This window comes from Hemiscyllium ocellatum, chromosome 19 (genome assembly GCF_020745735.1).
Source record: "Hemiscyllium ocellatum isolate sHemOce1 chromosome 19, sHemOce1.pat.X.cur, whole genome shotgun sequence".
Lineage (NCBI taxonomy): Eukaryota > Metazoa > Chordata > Chondrichthyes > Orectolobiformes > Hemiscylliidae > Hemiscyllium > Hemiscyllium ocellatum.
In genome coordinates this window covers 63,720,008-63,747,404 of record NC_083419.1, presented here as the reverse complement: position 1 = coordinate 63,747,404, position 27,397 = coordinate 63,720,008, and the positions used below count along the sequence as shown (strand labels likewise).

The 27,397-nt window shown below is 41.7% G+C and overlaps 1 protein-coding gene across 1 annotated transcript in view; it reads left to right on the top strand.

Moving 5' to 3' along the window:
- The window catches only part of si:ch211-1e14.1 (UPF0606 protein KIAA1549), a 257,773-nt gene that overhangs the window by 146,063 nt on the left and 84,313 nt on the right, over nt 1–27,397 (top strand). Inside the window, exons 6-7 of the mRNA XM_060839554.1 lie at nt 18,128–18,314; nt 22,315–22,374. Coding sequence (XP_060695537.1) covers nt 18,128–18,314; nt 22,315–22,374 — 247 coding nt within the window. The remainder of the gene's footprint in view (nt 1–18,127; nt 18,315–22,314; nt 22,375–27,397) is intronic.

Here is a 27,397-nt window from a genome sequence, read left to right as displayed (position 1 = left end):
AATTTTGATACTATGCACTGGTTTTCTTTTACAATTAACCTTTGTTCTTTTTATTTCTTTTTTAGTAACCCTTTTTACTTTTTAAACGTTTCCCAATCCTCCAAGCTTTTGCACTATGGTATGCCTTGGTTTTTGCTTTATGTTGTCATTAACATCATTGCTTAGCAATGGACACTTTTGCTTCTCTGGAATATATTTTAACTGCGAAGAGTTGAATATATTCCTAAATGTCTGCCACTGTTCATCAACTACGTTTTAATCCTTCTGCGTACTCCATAGAAACAGACCTGTCCTCATGCTTATGTAACACTAGAATATTCCAAACACTGTTTTGAGACTCGGGGGGTTTTTGTCCTCAAACTGAATTTGAAATTCCAAAATGCTATGATCGCTATTCCAATGTGAATATTTTACTATGAAGTTGTTCATTAATACCATCTCATTAAACAATACTCCATTATTCCTGGTGAGGGGCTTTTGCCCGAAACATCGATTTTACTGCTCCTTGGATGCTGCCTGAACTGCTGTGCTCTTCCAGCACCACTAACCCAGAATCTGGTTTCCAGCATCTGCAGTCATTGTTTTTACCTAACTCCAAAATAGTCTACTTCCTGAGTGGTTCCCCAATGTACTGCTCCAAAAAATAATTTCTACGGCATTCTATGAACTCTTCCTCAAAGGCTTTACTTGCCAATTTGTTTCATCTAGTCTGCATGCATATTAAAATCACAGATGATTAGTGTCATACCTTTCTTACAAGCCCCCAGTACTTTCTGGTTTATAGTGTGTCCTAGTATAAATATACTGTTAGGGTATCTCTAGATTGCTCACATAAGAGGCTTCTTTCCCTTGTTGTTTCTTCCTTCTACTCAGCTTCTTTCTTATCTGTGATCAGCCATCTCAGGTCAGAAAGCATCTAGTTGGAAAACCTTTGATCTTTATGCTCGGTCAAGACAGTGAAGGGAGATTTTCCTGCACTTTAGTAGAAACTCTTTGTTCTACTTGTGCTGGGAGTGTTTGATGAGGACCATGTAGAGACCCCTTTACTCTATCTAACCTTGTACTGTACCTGTCCTGAGGACTGTTTGAATGTAATACTTTTACCTGTGGCCCACAGTACATAAAGGATATTCAGTTTTGAATTGCTAGATCTGTTCCAAGTCATATTTAGCACATTGGTTCATTTCACAGAATTAATAGAGTGCTTCCTAAATGTAATAATGGAATTTTGCATCCCTAAAGATATATCTAAAGATACTGTCATAGAATGATGCATCTGCAACAGGTAGATTGGAAAGAATTAGGTCAAAGACATTTTTCACTCTTGGTTCCCTCACCACTTACCATGGACGCAGTCTACCAGCTATGTCCTGTAGGGCTGTGTCTGCTCAGTCAGTAATGGTGATTCCAAACCATTCTTGGTGATGGATATCCTACAGCCAGAATACATTCTACACCCTTGCTGGCCTCAGTGCTTCCTCTAGATGGTGTTCAATGTGGAGGAGCATTAGTTCATTATCTGAGGTTGGTGTTGGATGGAGGGTTGTGGAGAAATAGAGAATGATCAGCAGGAGGTTTGCTTGATTGACCTAATGCTGTTAGATTTAATCAGGTCTGGAGCTGATCTTGAAGACTTGCTGTGCAACATCTTTCTAACTATATACCGTTGTGCTGCCACCTCTGGTGAGTCTGTTCTGCCTGTGACTTATCCACAGATTGTTTGGAATGTTGCCTGTAAGGTATTATTTCAGAGTCTGACTATTTCAGGCTGTTGCTTAACTAATATGTGACAATTCTTTCCTCTATTGGTAGAAACCCCAAGCAGTTGGTAAGGAGGACTTTTCGTGGACGATAGGGCTGTTTGCCGTTATGTTTCTGGTGCCTCCATCAATGCCAGTTGATCCTCCCGGTTTCATTCCTTTCTTTACACTTTAAAACGTTTTGATGCAACTGAATAGCTGGTCCATTTGAGAGAACAGTTAAGAATCAATCACATTACACTGCTTCTGGAGATTCCATTTAGGCTGGGCTAGGTAAGGATAGTAGATTTCCTTCCCTAAAGGGCATTTGTGAACCAGATGGGTTCTTATAGCAGTTGACAGTTGCTATATGGTCACCATCACGCTGGCTTTTAATTCGAGATTTTATTGATTTTAAATTTCGTAGGCTGCCTTGATAGAATTCAAATCTGCCTCCCCAGAATATTAGCCTCTGGATCTGGATTATTAGTCCAGTAAAATAAGCACTACTCCATCACTCCTCCTTGTTTGGCTTGTGACATTTGAGGTTTGGGTCACCATATCATCATGATAATAGAATACTTTTTATCTCCATGATGGAAGCAGTTCAGTAACATTGCATCTTATTAAATAAGTGAAGAAATACTGTACACACCTAAGCTATGCTCTGGCTAATTCACCTCATTCTGAAATTGGAAGCACTAAATCTGAACTACAATCTTTCCTGACATTCCACTACAAGACATTTGAATTGTTTTTAATATTTTCCCTCATGGGTTCAAACATAATAGTGAGGAGAAAAGCCACCAGTCGTGTCATGCATATTGTCATGCTGTCATCTGTACCTGCTGACAATGCAGATTTACTTGACAAAGATTGAGAACAGCTACTTCTGGAAACTCATGTTGACCTATGAGCCAAGCAAGGAGCTTGACCATTCTGTCTCAAGAAGACGTGAAGCCAATTTTCGCTGTAAGGATGGTATCGTAGTAGGGTTCAAGATCACCACAGTACTAAGTTTTTGTGTCTCTGTTGTAAAAGATTAGCATAAAGATGTCTGCAATATCAGAAAGGTGCTTGATACGTTGTTCATCTTGACCAGCACTTTCGTCTTCTTCCTCATTGAAGATTATGTAAAGTCTAGCAATTCCTAAACAGTTGGATTTCCTGAAGCACAGGAGTTAGTAATGGAACTATATGGCTACCTAGACAATAAGTTCTTCCTCCTTTGGCACTCGCTATCTCCTCTTTAGAATCAAAACACTTGAACCACACTGTCTGTTTAAACTCAGGTCCTTCAACTTCAGTTTTAGTTGATCTGGCACTTAAAGGAGGTGATTGCCTAGTGGTATTATTGCTCGACTATTAATCCAGAAACCCAGAGTAATGTTCTGGGTACCTGGGTTCGAATCCCGCCACGGCAGATGGTGGAATTTGAATTTTAAAAAAGTATATCTGGACTGATGACCATGGAACCATTGTCAATTGTCCTTGTGGAGAAAAAGTCCCACCTCCACATTGAGAATAACCTCCGCAGTATTGTGTGGCCCTATCACCGTGCTGAATAGGACAGACTTCGAACTGATCTAGCAACTTGGGAATGGGCATCCATAAGGATCTGTGGGCCATCAACAGCAACAGAACACTCTTCCAACACAATCTGCAACCTCATGGCCTGGCATATCCCTCACTCAACCATTACCATCAAGCTAGGGGATCAACCCTGGTTCAATGGAGAGTATTAGGCATACCAAAAATGAGGTGTCAACCTGGTGAAGCTACCAAACAGGACTACTTGCATGCCAAACGGCATAAACAGCAAGTGATAGACAGAGCTAAGCGATCCCACAACCAATCAGATCTAAGTCTGCAGTGCTTTCACAACCAGTCATGAATGGTGGTGGACAATTAAGCAACTCATTGGAGGAAGCACCTTCACAAATATCCCATTCTAAATGATTGAGGAGCCCAGCACATCAGATGCATTCGTAACAAGCTTCAGTCAGAAATGTTGAGTGGGTGATCCATCTCTGGCTCCTCCGGTGGTCCCCAGCATCACAGATACTGGTCTCCAGTCAATTCGATTCACTCCACAAGATATCAAGAAACTGCAGGAGGCACTGGATTCTACAAAGGCAATGAGCCCTGATAACATTCCAGCTTTAGTACTGAAGATGTGTGCCCCAGAAGCTGCTGCTGCTCCCCTAGCCAAGCTGTTCCAATACAGTTACAACTTTGGTAGCTACCTGACAATGTGGAAAACTGCCCAGGTATAACCTGTACACAAAAAGCAGGACAAATCCAACCCGATCAATTACTGCCCAATCAGTCTCCTCTTGATCATCAGTAAAGTGATGGAAGAGGTCATCAACAGTGCTATCAAGCAGCATCTACTCAGCAACAACCTGCTCAGAGACGCCTAGTTTGGGTTTCGCCAGGATCTCTCAGCTCCTGATCTCATTACAGCCTTGGTTCAAACATGGGCAAAAGAGCTGAATTTCAGAGGTGATGCGAGAGTGACAGCCCTTAACATCAACTCCAGATTTGACCATGTATGGCATCAAGGGGCCCTGGCAAAACTGGAATCAATGGGTATCAGGGGGCAAACACTCCACTGGTTAGAGTCATACCTGGCACAAAGGAAGATGGTGGTGGTTGTGGAGGGTCAATCATCTCAACTCCAGGACATCTCTGCAGGAGTACCTCAGGGTAGTGTCTTAGGCCCAACAACCTTTAGCTGCTTCATCAATGACCTTCCCTTTGTCATAAAGTCAGAAGTGAGGATGTTAGCTGATGAGTGTACAGTGTTCACCACCATTCGTGATTCCTCCGATACTGAAGCAGTCTGTGCTCAAACACAACGAGATCTGGACAATATCCAGGCTTAGGCCGACGAGCAGCAAGTAACATTGGTGCCAGACAATAGCCATCGCCAATAAATGACTCTCTAACCACTGACCCATTACATTCAACAGTATTACCATCACTGAATCCCCCACTGTGAACATCCTTGGGGTTACCATTGACCAGAAACTCAAGTGTACTCACCACATAAACACAGTGGCGACAAGAGCAGGTCAGAAACTAGGGATACTATAGTAGGTAACTCGCCTCCTGACACACTAAAGTCTATCCACCATCTACAAGCACAAGTCAGGAGTGTGATGGAATATTCCCCACTTGCCTAGATGGGTGCAGCTCCAACAACACTCAAGAATCTTGACACCATCCAGGATAAAGCAACCCACTTGATTAGCACCACATCTACAAATATTCAATCCCTCCACCACTGGCACTCAGTAGCAGCAGTGTGTACTCTCTACAAGATGCATGCAGAAATTCACCAAAGATCCTTAGACAGCACCTTCCAAAACTATGAACACTTCCATCTAGCAGGACAAGGGCAGCAGTACTTCGGAATGCCATTGTGAAACTTGAAAGGGTTCAGAAAAGATTTACAAGCATGTTGCCAGGCTTGGAGGATCTGAGCTACAGGGAGAGGCTGAACAGGCTGGGGCTATTTTCCCTGGAGCGTCGGAGACTGAGGGGTGACCTTATAGAGGTTTACAAAATTATAAGGGGCATGAATAGGATAAACAGACATAGTCTTTTCCCTGGGGTCAGAGAGTCCAGAACTAGAGGGCATAGGTTTAGGGTGAGAGGGGAAAGATATAAAAGAGACCGAAGGGGCAACTTTTTCACGTAGAGGGTGGTACATGTATGGAATGAGCTGCCAGAGGATGTGGTGAAGGCTGGTACAATTTCAACATTTAAGAGGCATTTGGATTGGTATATGAATAGGAAGGGCTTGTAGGGATATGGGCCGAGTGCTGACAGGTGGGACTATATTGGGTTGGGATATCTGGTCGACATGGACGGCTTGGACTGAATGGTCTGTTTCCATGCTGTACATCTCTATGACTCTATGACCTGCAAGTTCCCCTTCAAGCCACTCATCATCCTGACTTGGAAATATACCACCATTCCTTCGCAGTCATTTGGTCAAAATCCTGGAATTCCCTCCCGACCAGCATTGTGGGTCAACCCACAGCAAGTGGACTGCAGTAATTCAACAAGATAGTTCACCACCACCTCCTCAAGGGCAAATAGGGATAGGCTATCAATGCTGGCCAGCTAGCAACATCCAAGTCCCACAAAATATTATGTAAGACACTGGCTTTCTTGAGTAAACTGATCAGCTGCTGTTCTGTCACAATGATGAAACTATTGATCCTTAGAAAATCAAACAGCTGTGCATTGCAGCTAAGTATCATGGTTGCGTTTAATATCAGCCTACTGATGTGCTTGAAGCCTGATTTTGGTTTTGTTTGGACTCTCTGTTTATGTAGCATAGTGTCACTCGTGGAAGAATGGAGAGGGAGATATGCCACATTTAAAAATAGAAGCAAGAAGTATGGAAATTGCTCTTACTTAAGCTTCATCTTTACTTGAGTTTCATCTTTCTACACTCCCGTCATAGTGCTCCATCTAGGGATGTCTGGGGTAGAGAGGAAAAGATTTCTTCTAGTTGCGACTGTTCTCTCTTTATCATAGGCCACCCCGCTACTACCCAACTTTCCCATCGCACTATTCATTAATTCAGCCTAAAACAGGTTGATCTTGGACCTCAACATTTTCACTAAAATGCCTCCTTTCAGATCATGCTTCCAGTCTTTACTGATGTGTATTATTATTGAATCATAAATGCTATACAAATGACAAACATGTGCCTTTGTCGGCCCTCTGATGAAAGGGATCAAAGTTTTCACGAAAAGCAAAGAGTATTACAAGTACTTGATTTGAATGTGAAATTTCCGGGGAGAACTAACATTTTCTAATTTATTAAGTTGACTATTCTTGATTAAACTGAAATTCCAACAACATCAAAAGATGCATGATTAGAAGAGTGACTGACTGCAGCAGTGTAAAGGAACTGAAGCAGTAATATTTGAAGCAATATTAGCTCAGTGAATATCTCAGGCTGATTTTGTTAGAAGGTGGGAAATTATGATAGTTGTTTAATATTGTAAAGGGATGAAATGCAGACAAAATCAAACCACTTCTGATACATTAGGGATGTATAATATGGAACATGATGGAGTGAGGGTTTGGATGGAAGAGCCTTTCATTATAAAAAAAAATTTCAGACATAATTCACATGTGTACCATCCTTGGTGTATAGCTTTGCATGCTAAGCAGTGAACTATTGTGTCACAAAGCTGGTCCTTTTTTCTAAAAACTATTCCTTTTCTCAAGGATATTGTGTCCTTGATTTGTTTCAGAGGGGTCATAAAACTCTCCCGGCTCTGAGGTGACTAGTTTGGTACAGAGATGAAAAAGGATTTTGAGAGGCCTTTTGTTATTATGTAAACAGATGAGACTTCAGGTCAAAATGGTCATGTTTTAGAAGTGACCTGTATACTGAAAGGGGAGTGGTCAGCTGTCTGAGCAGTTCAGCCCAGAACTAGTTAGGAGTTCAGCGGTGTGGAAACAGGTTGCAAAACTCTCTCTTTCCTTCTGCCTATCTAACTTCAACCTATAAGCATTTGGATTGAAAGTTGGTTGGCTGATAGGAAACAAAGAGTAGTGATAAATGGCTCCATTTCGGAATGGCAGGCAGTGACCAGTGGGGTACTGCAGGGATCAGTGCTGGGACCGCAGCTTTTTACAATATATGTTAATGATATAGAAGATGGTATTAGTAATAACATTAGCAAATTTGCTGATGATACTAAGCTGGGTGGCAGGGTGAAATGTGAGGAGGATGTTAGGAGATTACAGGGTGACCTGGACAGGTTAGGTGAGTGGTCAGATGCAGTTTAATGTGGATAAATGTATGGTTATCCACTTTGGTGGCAAGAACAGGAAGACAGATTACTACCTAAATGGAATCAATTTAGGTAAAGGGGCAGTACAAAAAGATCTGGGTGTTCTTGTACACCAGTCAATGAAGGTAAGCATGCAGGTACAGCAGGTAGTGAAGAAGGCTAATAGCATGCTAGCCTTCATAACAAGAGGGATTGAGTATAGAAGCAAAGAGGTTCTTCTGCAGCTGTACAGGGCCCTGGTGAGATCACACCTGGAGTACTGTGTGCAGTTCTGGTCTCCAAATTTGAGGAAAGACATTCTGACTATTGAGGGAGTGCAGCGTAGGTTCACGAGGTCAATTCCCGGAATGGCAGGACGACCTTATGCTGAAAGACTGGAGCGACTGGGCATGTATACCCTTGAGTTTAGAAGACTGAGAGGGGATCTGATTGAGGCATAAGATTATTAAAGAATTGGACACTTTAGAGGCAGGAAACATGTTTCCGCTGATGGGTGAGTGCCGAACCAGAGGACACAGCTTAAAAATACGGGGTAGACCATTTAGGACAGAGATGAGGAAAACTTCTTCACCCAGAGAGTGGTGGCTGTGTGGAATGCATTTAAGAAAGAGTTGGATAGAGCTCTCAAGGATAGTGGAATCAAGGGTTATGGAGATAAGGCAGGAACAGGATACTGATTAAGGATGATCAGCCATGATCATTTTGAATGGTGATGCAGGCTCGAAGGGCAGAATGGCCTACTTCTGCACCTATTGTCTATTGTTCGACTTTTACTGTTTTTTTTAAGAGGGGGGTTTGCTTATTGGGACTGTAGTATATATTTGGAATTCAAAGTTTGAGAGAAGATCTGTAGCTCGGGTGCTCATTGTTGTGGTTCTGTTCACCGAGCTGGGAATTTGTGTTGCAGACGTTTCGTCCCCTGTCCAGGTGACATCCTCAGTGCTTGGGAGCCTCCTGTGAAGCGCTTCTGTGATCTTTCTTCTGGCATTTGTAGTGGTTTGAATCTGCCGCTTCTGGTTGACAACTGGAAGCGGCAGATTCAAACCATTATAAATGCCAGAGGAAAGATCACAGAAGCGCTTCACAGGAGGCTCCCAAGCACTGAGGAAGTCACCTGGACAGGGGACGAAACATCTGTAACACAAATTCCCAGCTCAGTGTATATTTGGAATAGCATGATTACTTTGGATAGAGTTCTGTAAGGATTCTTTGTTCTTCATGCTTCATTGTGTAATTTTGTGAATAATCTTTTGTCTGTTATAAAACCTGGTAGTCAACCTAGCTAACTTACTCAGGGTAATTTTCACTGTACACTTAACGGAAACAAGCTACAAAGTTATGGTCTGGGTTCCCTTTTAAGGATGTTTTGAGTGGCCTGGCGTAGTCCATAACAGATTGGGGGCTCTTTGTGGGATTTTATCAACGAGTGGTAGGTGCTAGTGTCTTTATTTCAGGTGTTGGTTTGTTTGGGTAGACAAAGCTTGGGGTAGTAATGGCTCTTTCAGTCGCCAAAAGCTTTCTGGAAGTGGATGCCATGACTTTGAAAGTTTTGCAAAAGGAGAATAAGACCAAGCTGCAGGAATTAGCAGACCAGCTGGGGTTGAACCTGCCTGCTTCTGTGAGGAAGGGAGAAATAATTACAGCAGTAGCTCAGCATTTAAGCCATCAGAATCTATAGAGATGGCAAGAATTCAATTGCAAATGAAGCAGTTTGAGTTAGAGGTGAGAGATAAGGAAAGGGCCACAGAAGTGAAACAGTTTGAGTTACGATTAAAAACAGAAGAGCGGGAAAAGAAGACAGCAGGAGAGGACAGGGAAAAGGAGAGAGCTTTTGAACTTCAGAAACTGGCATTTAAAACGGAAAGAACTTAAAAGGCTAGAGATGAAGGCTGAAGGTAGGCTTAGTGAAGAAGAGAGTGGAAGTCAGAAGCCAGTGAGAAACTGTTTAAGTATATTCAAGCATTGCCTTAATTTAATGAGAAGAATGTGGAAGCTTTTTTTTAAAATTTCATTTGAAAAGGTGACTAAACAAATGCAGTGGCCAGTGGCATTGAGAGTTTTATTGATCCAAACAAAACTTGTAGGTAGGGCTAATGAGGCATTCATATCACTATCAGAGGAGGTATCTCGGGAGTATGAGGAGGTGAAAAAAGCCATTTTAAGTGCATATGAGCTTGTACCAGAAGTCTATAGACAACGTTTCGGGAATCTATATAGGGACCCAGGTCAAATCTACATTGAGTTTGAAAGGATCTTTTGATAGATGGATAAGAGCTATAAAAATCGAGCAAACCTATGAAGCCCTTAGAGAGGTATTTATTTTGGAGGTATTCAAAAATTCACTTCCTGAATTAGTGCAAACTCCTGTGGAAGAGCAGAGATTAAAACAGCAAGGTTAGCAGCTGAAGTGGCTGATGACTATGAGGTGTTCCATAAAACTCGGTTTGGCTTCCAGAACCAATTTTGGCCTGTAAGGGACAGAAAATGGAGCAAAGAGAAATCCTCAAGTGGAAAGGGAAAGGTAGATCTTAGTGAAGATCATCAGGATAACTTACCACAGGGTGAGAAAGAAACCCTTGAGGGGCAAAAAGAAGTTTAAAAGCTTCGGTGTTTTCATTGTAATAAAGTGGGCCACACAAAATCACGGTGTTGGTGGGCTAGGAGAAAGTCAGATGTAAGAAAATCAGACAAGTGCAGGAGTTTTGTTGGACTAGTAACAAAAAGCACAAGGTAAGTTAGACAACTGCCTCAGTGTACAAGATGATCAGAGGTTGATTAACGAGGAAATGCCAGATCTGCTTAAAAAATATGCATTTAAGGGTAAAATTTATTCACATAGGCCAGAAGTAGCAGGTGAAGAGGTTACAATATTAAGGGACACAGGATCCTCTCAGTCTGTAATGCCAAAGGATAAGAAGATATGTACTCCTGAGGGACTATTGCCAGAAAAAAAGTACTGGTAATTCATGGTGGGACAAAAAGTGCTCAGTTATGTAAATTGATGCTAGAGAGTCCAGAGAAGAGTGGAGAATTTGTGGTAGGACTACTGGACAAATCTCAGGTTTGGGAATATAATTTGTCCTTGCAAATGATATAGCTGATTCATGCTACCTCTAATTGAAAAGCCAACAGGATCCAGGCAACTGAAGAAATGAAGGATGTTTATCCAGGAATTTTCCCTGATTGTGTGATCAGAAGATCACAGAGGCACAAGTTGGAGCAGGGGAGATGAAAAGGCATAGATAAGGAAGCTGGCATAACTTTATCAGGGACTTTTTTTGATCAGTTAAGCAGGACAGAGCAGGAGCAACTAGGTAAACATAAAAATATCTATAGCTCTGGAGAAAGTGAGGACTGCAGATGCTGGAGATCAGAGCTGAAAAATGTGTTGCTGGAAAAGCGCAGCAGATCAGGCAGCATCCAAGGAGCAGGAGAATCGACGTTTCGGGCATAAACCCTTTTTCAGGAAAGAGGAGGGTGTGCCAAGCAGGCTAAGATAAAAGGTAGGGAGGAGGGACTTGGGGGAGGGGTGTCGGGAATGCGATAGGTGGAAGGAGGTTAAGGTGAGGGTGATAGGCCGGCGAGGGGGTCTCTGGCCTATCACCCTCACCTTAACCCTCTTCCACCCATCACATTCCCAACGCCCCTCCCCCAAGTCCCTCCTCCCTACCTTTTATTTTAGCCTGCTTGGCACACCCTCCTCTTTCCTAAAGAAGGGTTTATGCCCAAAACGTCGATGCTACCTGACCTGCTATCTTTAGCTCTGCTATGCTTATTGAGTTACAGCAGAAAGATGAGAAGTTGTAACAGTTGTATCAAAAAGCATATGCAGAGAAGGAAAGTGAATGTATTCCTGTCTGTTGTTACTTAACAAATGATGTCTTAATGAGGAAATGGAGACCATTGCACATTCAAGCAGATGAGAAATGGGCAGAGCTTCATCAAATTGCTTTTCCAGTAGGGTATAGAAAAGAGGTGCTGCGAGTGGCGCATGAGCTACCACTTGGAGGTCATTTGGGGGTGAGGACAACGCAGGCTAAAATACAAAGACTTTTTTTCCTGGTCTGTTCTACAGAAGGATGTAGTTGAATTTTCCAGATGTATCGTACATGTCAGCTGATTGGAAAACCACAGGCAGTAATAAAACCTGTACCTTTAATCCCCATTCCAGCATTTGAGGAACCTTTCACAAGACTTTTGATTGATTGCGTAGGTCCCCTATCTCAAAGAAAAAGTGTGAATAAGTGTTTATTAACTATAATGAATGTGTTGACTTTATTTCCAGAGGTAATCCTGTTACACAGCATCACAGCTTAAAAAAAAAAGGTGTAGAAGAATTAGAGTCATAATTACTTATATTTTTTACTAGATGCAGACTACCAATAGAGATCCAGTCCGCTCAAGGATCAGACTTCACATCCAAACTATTCAAGGAGGTTATGGATAACTTGAGAATAAAGCAGTTCAAATCTATTGTGTACCATCGAGAATCGCAGCGAACACTAGAGAGATAGCATCAAACATTAAACACCATGTTGAGGGCTTGTGGTCAGGATTATCCAGATGATTGGGATAAAGGAGTTCCGTTTGTACTTTTTGTGCTCACAGATACACCAAATGAATTGACCAAATTGAGTCCATTTGAATTAATTTTTGGGCATGAAGTAAGAGGACAGTTAAAATTGGTTATGGAGGAATTGATAAGTCAGAATTCAGTGATCACCCATTTCGACTATGTGTCAAAGTTTAGAGAATCATTCAATAGAGCTAGAGAGTTGGCTAGACAGCATTTGAAAGTATCACAGCATACATGAAACAGGAAGCGGATAGGAAATCACAAATTCGCAATTTTGCAATTGGGGATAAGGTATTGTTGTTACTTCCAGAAACAGGTGAGCCTTTAAAAGCAAGGTTTAGTAGACCGTATCAAATCAAGAGGAAACTGAGTGAGGTGAATTACTTGATAAGGACTCCAGATCGGAAGAAATCTGAGTATGACGTGAATATGTTGGAAAGGTATTTTGACAAGGAAGAAAAGCAAGAGGAGAAGGTGTGAATGAGTACAGCACAGAAGGAAGAACCAAGTTCAGAGGATTCTGAATTGGACATACCTCAAATCAAATTGAACAATGAGGAAGTTGGAAAAAATTGGAATAAATTATTGAGTTACCTTCCACAAGAAATAGAAATGACCTGAAGGAGTTACTACTAGCATATGGGGAGATATGTGGAAGTACACTGGAAAGTGCTCACCTAATTGTGCATGATGTCGAGATAGGAGATGCTGTTCCAATTAAGCAACATCCTTATAGGCATAACCCTCTGAAGTTGGCACAGGTTCAGAAGGAGATAGAGTGCATGCTCCAAGGTGGCATAATCGAAGTGAGTTACAGTGACTGGAGCTCACCCATAGTCATGGTTCCCAAGCCAGATGGTACCCAACGGTTATGTCAAGTAGTTACAAAGACTGATTCATATCCATTTCCACGGTTGGAGGACTTTGTCGAAAAAGTGACACAAGCAACTTAGATTTCTAAGTTGGACTTGCTCAGAGTCCGAGAGAGAGCAAAGGCAATTTAGGCATTAGTAATGCCAAATGAAGTATATCAGTTCAAAGTTATGCCATTTGGTATGAAAATGGCTCCAGCCACGTTTCAGAGTCCTAGAGATATAGCACGAAAACAGACCATTCGGTCCAACACATCCATGCCGACCAGATATTCCAACTAATTTGCCAGCAATTGGCCCGTATCCCTCTAAAACCTTCCAATTCATATATACCCATCCAAATGCCTCTTAAATGTTGCAATTGTACCAGCCTCCACCACTTCCTCTGGCAGCTCATTCCATACACGCACCATCCTCTGTGTGAAAAAGTTGCCCCTTAGATCCCTTTTATATCTTTTCCCTCTCATCCTAAACCTATGCCCTTTAGTTCTGGGCTCCCTCACCCCAGGGAAAAGACTTTGTCTATTTATCCAATCCATGTCCCTCAAGATTTTATAAACCTCTATGAAGTCATTCCTCAACCTTCAGCACTCCAGGGAAAACAGCCCCAGCCTATCCAGCCTCTCCCTGTAGCTCAAATCATCCATCCCTGGCAACATCTTTGTAAATCTTTTCTGAACCCTTTCAAGTTTCACAACATCTTTCTGATAGGAAGGAAACCAGAATTGCATGCAATATTATAAAAGTGGCTTAACCAACGTCCTGTACAGCTGCAAAGTGACCTTCCAACTCTTATACTCAATGCTCTGACCAATAAAGGAAAGCACACCAAATGCCTCCTTCACTATCCTATCTACCTGCAACTCTAATTTCAGGGAACTATGAACCTGCACTCCAAGGTCTCTTTGTTCAGTAACACTCCCTAGGACCTTACCATTAAGTGTATAAATCCTGCTAAGATTTGCTTTCCCAAAATGCAGCACCTCTCATTTGTCTACATTAAACTCCATCTGCCACTCAGCCCATTGGCCCATCTGATCAAGAACCAGTTGTAATCTGAGGTAACCTTCTTCGCTGTCCACTACACCTCCAATTTTGGTGTCATCTGCAAACTTGCTAACTATACCTCTTATGTTCACATCCAAATCATTTATATAAATGGCGAAAAGTAGTAGACCCAGCTCCAACCTTTGTGGCACTCCATTGATCACAGGCCTCCAGTCTGAAAAACAACCCTCCATCACCATCCTGTCTTCGATCTTCAAGCCAGTTCTATATCCAAATGGCTAGTTCTCCCTGTATTCCATGAGACCTAACCTTGCTAACCAGTCTCCCATGGGGAACCTTGTCGAACGCCTTATTGAAGTCCATATAGATCATGTCCACAACTCTACCCTCATCAATCCTCTTTCTTACTTTTTCGAAAAACCCAATCAAGTTTGTGAGACATGATTTCCCACGCACAAAGCCACGTTGCCTAATTAGTCCTTGCCTTTCCAAATATGTCCCTCATGATTCCCTCCAACTTGCCCACCACTGACGTCAGGCTCACTGGTCTATAGTTCCCTGGCTTGTGCTTGCCACCTTTCTTAAATAATGGTACCATGTTAGCCAACCTCCAGTCTCTGACACCTCACCTGTGACTATCAATATACAAATATCCCAACCAGGGGCTCAGCAATCACTTTCTTCATTTTCTGCAGAATTCTAGGGTACACCTGATCAGGTCCTGGGGATTTATTCATCTTTGTGTGTCAAGACATCCAGCACTTCCTCCTCTGCAGAATGGACATTTTTCAAGGTGTCACCATCTATTTCCTCACATTCTATATGAGATTGATTAATAAGATCATTGCCGGGTTACATAATTGTGTTGTTTACATTGATGACCTAGTGGTTTTTAGTCACTCATGGAAGGAACATTTACAGCATTTATCAGACTTATTCGATCAACTTTGAATGCAGGCTTGGTGATAAACCTTGCTAAATGTGAAGCTGCTGGACCCCAAGTGACCTTCCTGAGCCATGTTATTGGACATGCAAAAAAGAAAGTATTTGGGGAATTTGCCACACCGTTGGTTTAAAAAAATAGCTGTACTACACTTCCTGGGATTGAGTGGATTTTACCAAAAGTATATGCCAAGTTGCCAAGTGTGGCTGCTCCACTCACCGAATTGTTAAAAAAGGGCAAGAAGTTTCAATGCACAGCAGATTGTCAAAAGGCATTTGATAGCCTAAAAACTGTGTTAACCATTGCCCTAGTATGAGCTACACTGGATTACGCGAAGCCTCTCAAGGTGGCTATCAAACCCAGTGATGCGGGTGTTGGTGCTCCAACAGGAGGATGACGGGGGAACTGAAAGACCCATCGGATATTTTTCCAGGAAGTTGAACATTCATCAACAAAAATATTCAACCTGGGAGAAAGAGACTTTAAGCTTGGTGTTGGCATTACAACATTTCAGTGTTTATATTACCAACAATGCATCGGAGATAATCATATACACTGATTGTAACCCATTGATATTTGTGCAAAATCTAAGGACAAAAATGCCCGACTGTTTAGATGGAGCTTGTTGTTGCATCCATTCAATTTGACAATTGTGTGTGTGGCAGGTTGTGAAAACATGATTGCTGATGTATTATCAAGACTTGAATGAGATATGAAGGCGTTTGGTGGTGGATGTGCCACCACCTGAATTTGCATGTGGTTATGCATGTTTGCATATTTATAGTTAGTATAGTGTATATGTTTGTTCTTTGAAGGGTTTTAAAAGTGAAGTGATCTTTTTATATTGATGTCTCATTTTGTTAAAGGAGGGAGGTGTCACAAAGCTGGTCCCTATTTTCTAAAAGTTATTCCTTTTCTCAAGGGTACATGCCCTTGATTTGTTTCAGAGGGGTCATAAAACACTCCCGGCTCCGAGGTGACTAGTTTGTTACAGAGATGAAAAAGGATTTTGAGAGGCCTTTTGTTCAAATGTAAACAGATGAGACTTCAGGCCAAAGTGGTCATTTTTTTAGCAATAGCCTGTATAATGAAAGGGGAGTGGTCACCTCTCTAGCTGATTAGTTCAGTTACAACTAGTTAGGAGTTCAGCTTTGTGGAAACAGGTTGCGAAATGCTCTCTCTCCTTCTGCCTTTCTACCTTCAACCTGTAAGCATCTGTTCCATTTTTATTACTTTTAAGGGGGTTTGTTTGTGTATATTTGGGATGGCATAATTAAGTCTAGTTTGGATAGACTGAGTTCTGTAGGGGTTCTTTATTCTGTTCTTTGTGTTTCATTGTGTAGTTTTGTGAATAAATTTTTGTCTGTTTTAAAACCAGGTAGCCAGCCTCGCTAACTTAGGGTAATCTTCACTGTACACTTACTGAAACAAATTGCAAAGTTGTGGTCTGGGTTGCCTGTAAAAGAATGTTTTGAGTGGTCTGGCCTAGTCCATTACAATTGTAATGTTGCATGAAAGCTTTAGAGGTGCTTCACTGGAAGAGTATGAGTCTCCTATCTGGCACTGCATACTTGGTGCTAGTATTTATTGAGAGCAACTGTTGCATAGCCTTACTCTGTGCCTTTCCACAGATCTGTTATCATCATTTAAGCCACATCACCTGTTGTTATGTAGAACAATTATCTACCAGACATTTGCATGTGGGAATAGTGATTTCATGTGCTAATTGGGAAATTCTTGAATTGTACCTCATGGATACTAACTATAAATGTGCTGGTGTATTGTTTGCTATTCTCTGTTGAATAGCACTAGTACTCAGCTGCAATTTCCTATTAATTTTAAATGGAAGTTATTTAATTATGGTACAGTACTTTTGATGCCGTCAGGTATTCATTGTGTTCCATTATCAACCAGTCTGACATCTTGATGAGACAAGTAAACTTGACTACATCAGCCCAATTGACACTGCAATGCTAAAGATGGTTTTCTCTGAATGAGATGTTAAATTGAGACCCCATTTAAGTGTTTACATAAATTGGTAGCCGGGCAAAGATCTCAGGCCTGTGTTGGAAAAACTTTTTGGAATTTTCCTGGCATCTGACCAACATTTTTTTTCTTCATCTAATGTTACCAAAATATGACTGATTGCTCAATAGTTCAGTCATTTCCTACATAGCTTATTTCCGACATCACAGTCATCACCATCAACATAAATCCAACACCCGTCCAAGTATGAGTAAATTATAGAGGACAAGATAAAAGGAAGAACTGTGAATGCTGGACGTCCAAAACAAACAAACAACCAACAGAAATTGCTGGAGAAACTCAGCAGGTCTGGCAGTATTTTTGGAGAGGAAACAGAATGAACATTTTTAGTTTTGTGACTATTATTTCAGAACTCAGTTATAAGTGCAACTGCTGAGTAATGATAGTGCTTGCCTTGTTCATGTTAAAAGGTTAGGCTGATTTCAGGCAATGTATTTTACCTTAACTCACCTGCTTATACCTCTTTTTAAATAGTGATTATATTAGTGATAAGATAAAAGATCCACTGTTAGTAATTAGAATAGCCAGTTAGGAAATAAGATTTCCCTTTTTAATAAATGGATTTGTTACTTTCTACCTTTAGTTACATCCTTTTTACATATAGTGGCATACATGCCATAGTTAACGATGGGGATTTCAGTTGCATGTGAAGCACTTGGAACTACAGAACAACATAAGTACAATCACATTTCTCTATCTATGTGAATGACCTTTAGACAGTTAATTTCTGAGTTGATGCCTGTATTCATATGACATGAATAATGGCCTACTTCATTTGAGCAGAAGAGGAATGGGATCCCAAAATCATTCCATACTTTCAGAAGAGGAGAGGAGAAAGTCAAGTAGCTGAGAGGCATTAATGAAGTTCAAATAGGATGCAAATCTCAATTTTAAGCAACCAATTTGGATTAATTAATGTTTGACATAATTTGAATCATAAAACAGCACAGAATAGTAAGAGGAAGTCTTCATAGATACCCAGTAAGAAGTAGGATGAATAAAGAAGCTATGGAACACTGCTCATCCAGGTAAGGTTTAGAATTTCCTGGCAGTGTTGTAGCACTCTGGTATCCATTTGAAATCCTGTTAATTTTCTCTCGTTTCATGTCACTCAGATTATAAATGTTACCCATGCAGCAGAGAATTTTGGAGGATTGCGGCAAGGTCCTGTAAATATAACCTTTGCTATCAACGGTAGAAGAGGCTTCCTGAATGGCTCAGATGTGAGCGACTTGCTGAGGATACTGAACCTGGTGGAGTTTAGTTTTTATCTGGGATTTCCTGTCCTAAAGACTGCTGAGCGTAAGTTATTTTATTTGTGTAAAGTTGTGACATTAATACTGTCAAATTTCTCAAATTGTTTAAATGATTAAGCTAGATCAGGCACCTGGTTTATTTAGGCAAAAGTGAGGACAGCAGACGCTGGAAACCAGAGTTTAGATCAGAGTGATGCTGGAAAAGCACAGCAGGTCAGGCAGCTTTTCCAGCAGCAGTGAAACTTTAGACTAATCTTTTTCTGGGTAAACAGAAGAAGCTGTTACATTGATGTATTTGGGTATGTGTGGAAGTCAAATTGATTTGGGGAATCTTGATACGGAATGGGAGTACTTGGCACTGCCCTTTTGGCGCCGATCATTTGGCATTGCCATTTTGGCTCTAAATGTTTTGGCGCTCATTACTTTGGCGCCAATTCAGAATAAAAAAAAGGTCTTGTAGAGCCTGTAAGTAATTTGTTTTTAGTGCATTGTAAGAAATAAATCTAATTCTTTTTTATTCATTATTTTTAACCTATTCATTATAAAAACAAATTTCTACATTTTGCTACCTTTATCAAACGAATATTAGATAACCATCATGTGAAAATTTTGGTTTGTCTGTCTTGCTTAGAATGTTTTCAGCCATTTCTGGTATGGGCCGTACAAGAAAATAGAAAGAAAATTGTATTACAGCTTTCCAATGTGAAGACAGAAGGGCTTAAGTATCATCAAGGCAAGAGATGAATATTAACAATTGTTAAATGAGAAAATGATTACAAAACGAGATTTGAATCTACAGCAGGTCATTGCTAGTTGAGAAAATTACATTGGGTCGTTAGTCATCCTCTCTTTAACCAAACAAGACTTTTTTTTATTATGAATTGGTGCCAAAGTAATGAGCGCTAAAAATGTTTAGAGCTAAAATGGCAGGGCCAAATGATCGGCGCCAAAACGTACCCGACCCATCTGCCGTCATTTCCACCATCTCCAAACGGACCCCACCACCAGGGATATATTTCCCTCCCCTCCCCTATCAGCGTTCCGCAAAGACCACTCCCTTCGTGACTCCCTTGTCATATCCACACCCCCCACCAACCCAACCTCCACTCCCGGCACCTTCCCCTGCAACCGCAGGAAATGTAAAACTTGCGCCCACACCTCCTCCCTCACATCCCTCCAAGGCCATAAGGGATCCTTCCATATCCGCCACAAGTTCACCTGTACCTCCACACACATCATCTATTGCATCCGCTGCACCCGATGTGGCCTCCTCTACATTGGGGAGACGGGCCGCTTACTTGCGGAATGCTTCAGAGAACACCTCAGGGACGCCCGGACCAACCAACCCAACCACCCCGTGGCTCAACACTTTAATTCTCCCTCCCACTCCACCGAGGACATGCAGGTCCTTGGACTCCTCCACCGGCAAAACATAACAACACGACGGTTGGAGGAAGAACGCCTCATCTTCCGCCTGGGAACCCTCCAACCACAAGGGATGAACTCGGATTTCTCCAGTTTCCTCATTTCCCCTCCCCCCACCTTGTCTTAGTCGGTTCCCTCAACTCAGCACCGCCCTCCTAACCTGCAATCTTCTTCCTAACCTCTCCGCCCCCACCCCACTCCAGCCTATCACCCTCACCTTGACCTCCTTCCACCTATCACATCTCCATCGCCCCTCCCCCAAGTCCCTCCTCCCTACCTTTTATCTTAACCTGCCTGCCACCCTCTCCTCATTCCTGATGAAGGGCTTATGCCCGAAACGTCGAATTTCCTATTCCTTGGATGCTGCCTGACCTGCTGTGCTTTAACGCATTTTCAACCATCCTGATATGTGCCTGTGTTTAAGCAGGTTTTAATTTTTGCTCTTTACTTTCAACAAGATGAAAATGTGAGTGCTTGCAGTTGGTGAACTTTTACCAGCGCTGCAACTGTTGTATTTTTTATCAGAAGACCAGCTTTATCCAGGGAAACACCCTCAATTTCAGGGGATAATCAGAATGGTGCAACTCTGGGTTCTTAGCAGAAGTCATAAACAAGACTGAAGCAGAAGCATCACTATGTGGGAGAATGGAATTAAAGAGTAGAGCCTCAAGGAGTCCATGCATTTATGATCCTCATATATGTTCTGTAAATGATTCCCCCATCTTTACATTTATATCTTAATGCACGCATTATCTGGTCATATCATTTCCTAGGATTTAATAGAAATGTTTTTTTCTTATTTTGAATCGACTTTTATTGCTATTCATTGGACGATGGAAGAATAAACACTCCAATGCAGTACAGGTCACTAAGTTTATTAACAGTAAAACGTAAACACAGAGACATTAGCATAGTAGATCTTATGTGATCGTAGAACTTTTCAGTTACTTCATATCCAGTGTAAAAATATGATGGGACACAACACTAGTCTTCAATCAACATTGAGCCAGTCATTGTCTCAAACTTTTACAAGAGTTATTCATTGATCTTCCACTGAAACTTGGGCAGTTTGTCTCCATCTCAGCAAACCCATTACAAGTGATTGACTCAGAAGTAATCTATTGTATATAGACTGGGATCTGTGGACTGTATTTCCCTTGTGGAATTCAGGGATGTTAAAGCCCAATGTAGTTGCTGCCAATTGACTTTCAAAGGGTATAAATGTCCTCTCCCTAAACAAACCTTTCTTAAGTTCTCCATTCCTGTTTGCTTCATTCAAAATTAGATCCAGATAAACAAAATTAAATAAGGGAATTTCACATGTAATGAGAACTGTCGCTCAGTCAGAGGGAGAGATGGCTAGTCTCCAGTTAACAGTTGACACCATTCCAGTTGCAGTGTAATGATAACTGCAGGAAGCTGTCAGAAAGTACTTCTTATAAGTCAAACCAACAGTTGTAAATATTGACATACAGTCAGTTCTGCTATAATGTGTCTTTGTTCAACGTGAATTGGCATTGACAAGATTGAAGAATTTAGACTGTTACTTGTAGAATGTGAACTTTCCTTACCTCTGTGATTTTGACCCATTAATTTAAATGGTGTGGCTATTGCATGATTTTCTTATAAAGCGAGATCGCACGAGAACGGAACTATCGCATTATTTCTGTACCAAGGTCATATACCAAGAAAAATAAATCATGGACAGAACACTTCAGTTTGTCTTCATATTTTAAAAAAATATGTACATAGGATGTGGGCATTGCTGGCCACTCCAGCATTTATTGTTCCTGATGTTCCACAGGGAAATTGGGAGTCGATGATGTTGCTGTAAGATTGGAGTTACATGTAGACGAGGTAAGGATGTTCAAAGGACATGAATGAACCAGTTGGATTTTTACAAAAATCAACAATGGTTACAAGTTCACCGTTAGGCCAGTTCTTCATTTCAGATTTCATTGATTTCATTTTATTCATTTGTGGGATATTGGCCAGCATTTATTTCTAGTCCCTTGTTGCTCTTGCATAAGGTTGTGGTGAGCTGCCTTCTTGAACCACTGTGGGATGACTCTCAATGCCATGAGGGAGTGAATTTCAGGATTTTGACCCAGCAACAGTGAACGAATAGTAATATATTTCCATGTCAGGGTAGTGAGTGGCTTGGAGAAAAGTTTTAAGACAGGGGTGTTTCCAAATTCAAACTTTGCCATATGGCATGTTCAAACCTATATCTCCAAACATTGGCCTGGACTTCTGGATTGCTAGTTCTGTGACATTACCTTCCCTGATGTTATACAGATGTGTGGCCATATACTGAGCATGAGATCTCCTGTTGGGCTGTGAAACATTTTTGATTAACCAGTTACCTGTACTGCACGTTACCTCACACATAATGATTCCCTGAACTGCCATCAAGACTTTGGTGCCCATAGAACTGCATCAAGGCATAAATCCTCACCTTTCACAAAGATTGGAGTGTAATTGATAAGCAAATTCACACCAGAACTCTGACGACCTGTTAGCTTAGTGTGTATCCTAATTATGAATACAATTTAGTAAATGTGCATTTGACTGGGGATATTCAGCTGCGTGTTAATATCTATAATTTAACATTTTTACAGCCATCTATTACCCTGAACTTAATCGATCGCACGTGCTGAAGGCTTCCTGGATAAAGACAGGTTTGTTTCTTGGGCCAATGCCAACTGCACATTTGCAGTCAGTTCAAATGATTTTCTTGTCAACTTTCTTTGATGGTAAGATAAAGATAAGAATTTGCTTTATAAGCATCATTTGGTTGTGCATTATTTCAAGTGTCTTGGCCACTCACAAGCTCTGACATGTTTATAGTATTCTGTCCCAGAAACCCAAATGCTTATCTTTGTTTTTCTTTCATTCTTCCATTTCTTTCGAATTTAAGGCATTATTTTCTTTTTTTGCCTTTGATTCTGTGCCTCTAATTGTTCGTTACTTGCCAGCTTGATTCTGTGCATACAATGAATTTAATTGCAGACAAGATTGATCTTGACCTTGATAGAAATATTTGCATTGCTACAGCACCTTTCATGATGTCAGGATTTTCTAAATTGCCTTACAATCAATGAAATGCTTTTGAAATGTCATAATAATCATGTTATAATAAAGGCAAAAAATCTATACATGAATTAGTTCATACTCATGGAGCTGTTTTGTACTCATCAAGAGTGGGTACTGTGATTCATGTTATCTTTCTTAACATGAAGCATGAAAAGTCACTTGTGGTGTCATGTTTCCTCACATAAAATCATGAAACTCAGAAACCAATAATGTCAGTAAAAATGGAAATGGAGAGCAGTTTCAGCATCTGTTTAGGGACAGTACAGGTAATGTCCCAAACTGATTTTTGTCAAACCGAACATACAGTTCACACAATGTACTTGTGTTAATTGAACTATTTTTCACCTGGTTTTCTGCATTAGCCATCTATGTAAACACAGTCCTCCAGACAGCTGAAGTGTTATTGCATAATGCATATCAAACTTCACAAAATATTAGAAAGGCAAGTTGTTTGTATGATTTTCTTATTTCTTACATGAACATATCTACAGTTTAAGCCTGTGAAAACAGATAACACTCTTGCTCAGGAAATGGAAGAAATTTGGGAAATAGTCTAACTGTAGGCACTATTGTGGCTGATCTTCAACTTTAGGATAAAGTTAAAAATCACACAGCAGGTTATAGTCCAACAGGTTTAATTGGAAGCACTAGGTTTCAGAGTGCTGCTCTCCATCAGGTGGTTGCAGAGCATAAGACATAGAATTTATAGCAAAAGATTACAGTATCATGCAACTGAAATGAAATACTGTACAAACCTGGACTGTTGTTAAGTATTTCATCTTTTAGAATGGGTTGCAGGTTTTGATTCATTAATATGTAAATCCCCGAACTTCTTTTAAGTCACATTCTCGAGATAACTTGAGGTTTTATAACAAAAGGTGACATCTCAGCTCAGACACTGCATTAAAGGTTAGAGTCTGTCTGTATCCCAATCTTGAGTCAGACTGGTTTTATTTCCAAAATGGAATTTACAAAATATTACAAGGATCGACTGCCTGCACATTGTGCATTTTTGAACAAAATAGAATGTATCTGCAAATATCAATTCACCCTTTAGACTTAAATGTGTGTACGTGTGCATTAAGCATGTGCGTGTGAGTGCATGGGAAGGTGCTTGTTTGTGTGTGTGAAAGCTTGGTAAAGTGATGGGTGTGATGGAGTATAAGTCTGTGAGAGGGTGTGGGCATAGGAGGTGTATGTGCATATGAGACAGAGCGTGTGTATGAGAGAGGGTGTGTGTGTAGTGGGGTCACATGTCGTGTGACATGGACCCAAGATCCCACTTGAGGCCATCCTCATGGGTACTGGACTTGGCTATCAGCCTCTGCTCGGCCACTTTGCATTGTTGCCTATCCCAAAGTCTGCCTTGGAGGATGGTCACTTGAAGATCCGAGGCTGACTGACCCTGACTGCTGAAGTGTTCCCTGACTAGGAGGGAACACCCCTGTCTGGTGATTGTTGCGCTGTGTCTTTTCATCCGTTGTCGTACCGTCTGCTTGATCTTGCCAATGTACCATGCCTCGGGACACCCTTTCCTGCAGTGTATGAGATGGACAATGTTGGCTGAGTCACATGAGTACCTGCCACGTAGATGGTGGGAGTTGTTCCCACACGTAATAGTGGTATCCATGTCCACACTTTGACACATCTTGCAGTGCCTACCGTAACAGGGTTATATGGAGTACACGGTGGGTGGTGTCCCCACGGGTGCTACCAGCTCAAAGTGGAGAGGATCTCCAAGAAGATCGCGCATATTGACACAGATCTCAAGTTTCTGCAGCAATGCAAGAAAGCAGGAAAAATCCCAAAAGGTCCACTGATCTGAGTCAACTTACAACACAGACTACGTTGAGAAGCTTTGCCGCCACACCCCTCGCAAACTCCTCAATCATGTCATGCACCAACTCAACAGCAGGCACCATACCTTTGAAATCAAGATAGAGTCTTCACACTCAGCTTGCGCTCAAGATACAGCAGTACAATTATGTGAGACTGCCAGGTAGATAAGGTGACAGAACTACATCATGTGCATGCACACCAAGGACAAGACCTACTGCATCACCACCAGCAGTAGCCAAGCCTCCCCTGGCACCACAGCTGAAAATGTTATCACCACAGGAAAATTGATTATCAACTTATTGGATCATACCCTTCAACTGAAAGTGATTAAAGTTCTCAGCCGATGGCTCAATTTCTGCCCCACAACCAAAATGGACCCCATTACTTTTGCAGCAGACACTGAGGAAGTCATCAGATGGATGAGACTGTGGGAATTCTTCCAAGATGTCAGCTGTAATCTCAATGAGCCACCGATGAATCAGAACAGCCATTGGAGAGATCCATAGAGGAGCAACCAAAGAAGTAGTAGATTTGGACCCCTCTAGAGGGCTGCTGCCCTGGGCTTGACATATGTGCTCAAACTGTCAGGAAATGTGTAAATGCCAGATTTGTCAACCGCACCCACAAGGTAGTGCAAAACGCCACCTGATCACAACGCAATGCCATCCAGGCTCTCAAAACCAATTCCAACATTGTCATCAAACCAGCAGATGAAGGAGGAGCCATCATTCAGAATAGAATAGACTTCTGCAAGGAAGTGTACTGACAACTGAACAACCAGGAATACTACACACAACTAATGGTGAGTCTGACCAAAGAACATACCTGTGAACTAAATGCATTGATCAAGATTTTTGATCTGGTCCTTCAGGGTTCCCTTCGCGCTCTCATCCCAGTTACTTCTCAAATAGGGGACTTCTACTGCCTTCCGAAGATACACAAAGTCAACACACCTGCACATCCTGTCCTATCAGAACTCCGTGTGAGAACCTGTCTGGCTATGTTGAAGCTTCTTGAAACCCATTGAAGGGGACCTCCCCAGCTTCTGCTGCAATACTACAAATTTCCTATAGAAACTCAGCACCCACTGACTAGTCAAACCAGGAACATTCTTCAGCACAGTGGGCTTTTCAGCACTCTACACAAGCATACCCCGCAATAATGGCATCGCTACAACAGCCTCAGTACTCAATACCAACAATTGCCAATCTCCAAGCACCGTCCTACAGCTCATCTACTTCATCCTCGACCACAAAATTTTCACCTTTGACAACCAGTTTTCAGCCAGACATACAGAACAGCCATGGGGGCCAGGTTTGCACCCCAATATGCCAACATTTTCATGTACAAGTTCAAATAAGACTTCTTTGCAGCACAGGACCTCCAACCAACACTATACACCAGATATATTGACAACATTATCTTCCTCTGGTTCAATGGCAAGGAGTCACTGAAACAACTACACAATGATATTAACGTGTTTCATCCCACCATCAGACTTACCATGGTCTACTCTTTAGTATCTGTCTCATTCTTGGACATAGGCATCTCCATTAGAGATGGGAACCTCTGTACTTCACTCTACCGCAAACCCACGGATAACCTCACAATACTACACTTCTCTATTTTCCACCTGAAACATATTAAAACAGCCATCCCCTACAGACAAGCCCTGTGCATATATAGGATCTGTTCAGACAACGAGGGACGTGACAGACACCTGGAGGTGCTCAAGGATGCCCTCAGAAGAACAGGATATGATGCTTAACTCTTCGATTGCCAGTTCTGACGTGCTACAGCAAGAAACCAGACTGACCACCTCAGGAGACAAGCACTTGTTGTAACCAGTAGGGTACCCTTCATTGTCCAATATTCTCGGGAACTGAAAAACTACGCCATGTTCTTCACAGCCTGCAATACATTGTCGGTGAGGATGAGCATCTTGCCAACACCTTTCCTATGCCTCCACTTCTTGCCTTTAAACAACCACGAAACCGTAAATAGATGAATGTTTAGGCAAACTGCTCAGCCTTCGGGACAACATCAACCACAACGCCATACAACCCTGTCATGTCAGAATGTCAATACAGATCCCACCATTACCCGTGGGATCACCAACCATCATGTACTCGACAGGTACTCCTGTGACTTGGCCAATGTTGTCTATTTCATACACTGCAGGCAAGGATGCCCCAAGGCATGGTACGTTGGCAACATTAATCAGACACTATGACAACAGATGAATGGACACCACGCAACAATCACAAAACAAGGATGCTCCCTCCCTGTTGGGGAACAGTTCAGCGGTCTAGGACATTTTGGCCTCGGATCTTCGGGTGACCATCCTCCAAGGCGGACTTCAGGATAAGCAACAAAGCAAAGTGACTGAACAGAGGCTGATAACCAAGTTGGGTACCCATGAGGATAGACTCAACTGGGTCCTTGTGTTCATGTCACACTACAGGTGACCCTACTACATTATAGGCAAAAGTGAGGACTGCAGATCTGGAAACCAGAGTTTAGATCAGAGTGGTGCTGGGAAAGCACAGCAGGTCAGGCAGCATCCGAGGAACAGGAAAATCGACGTTTCGAACAAAAGCCCTTCATCCAAGCGTCACTCTGATCTAAACCCTACTACACTATACACACTCAAGTAAGCACACATAGATACTTACTCTCACGCTCACACAGACCTTCTCTCATACACTCAAACACACACATATACAGCCCCCACACCCACTGATAGGTTTATACTCCATCATATCCCCA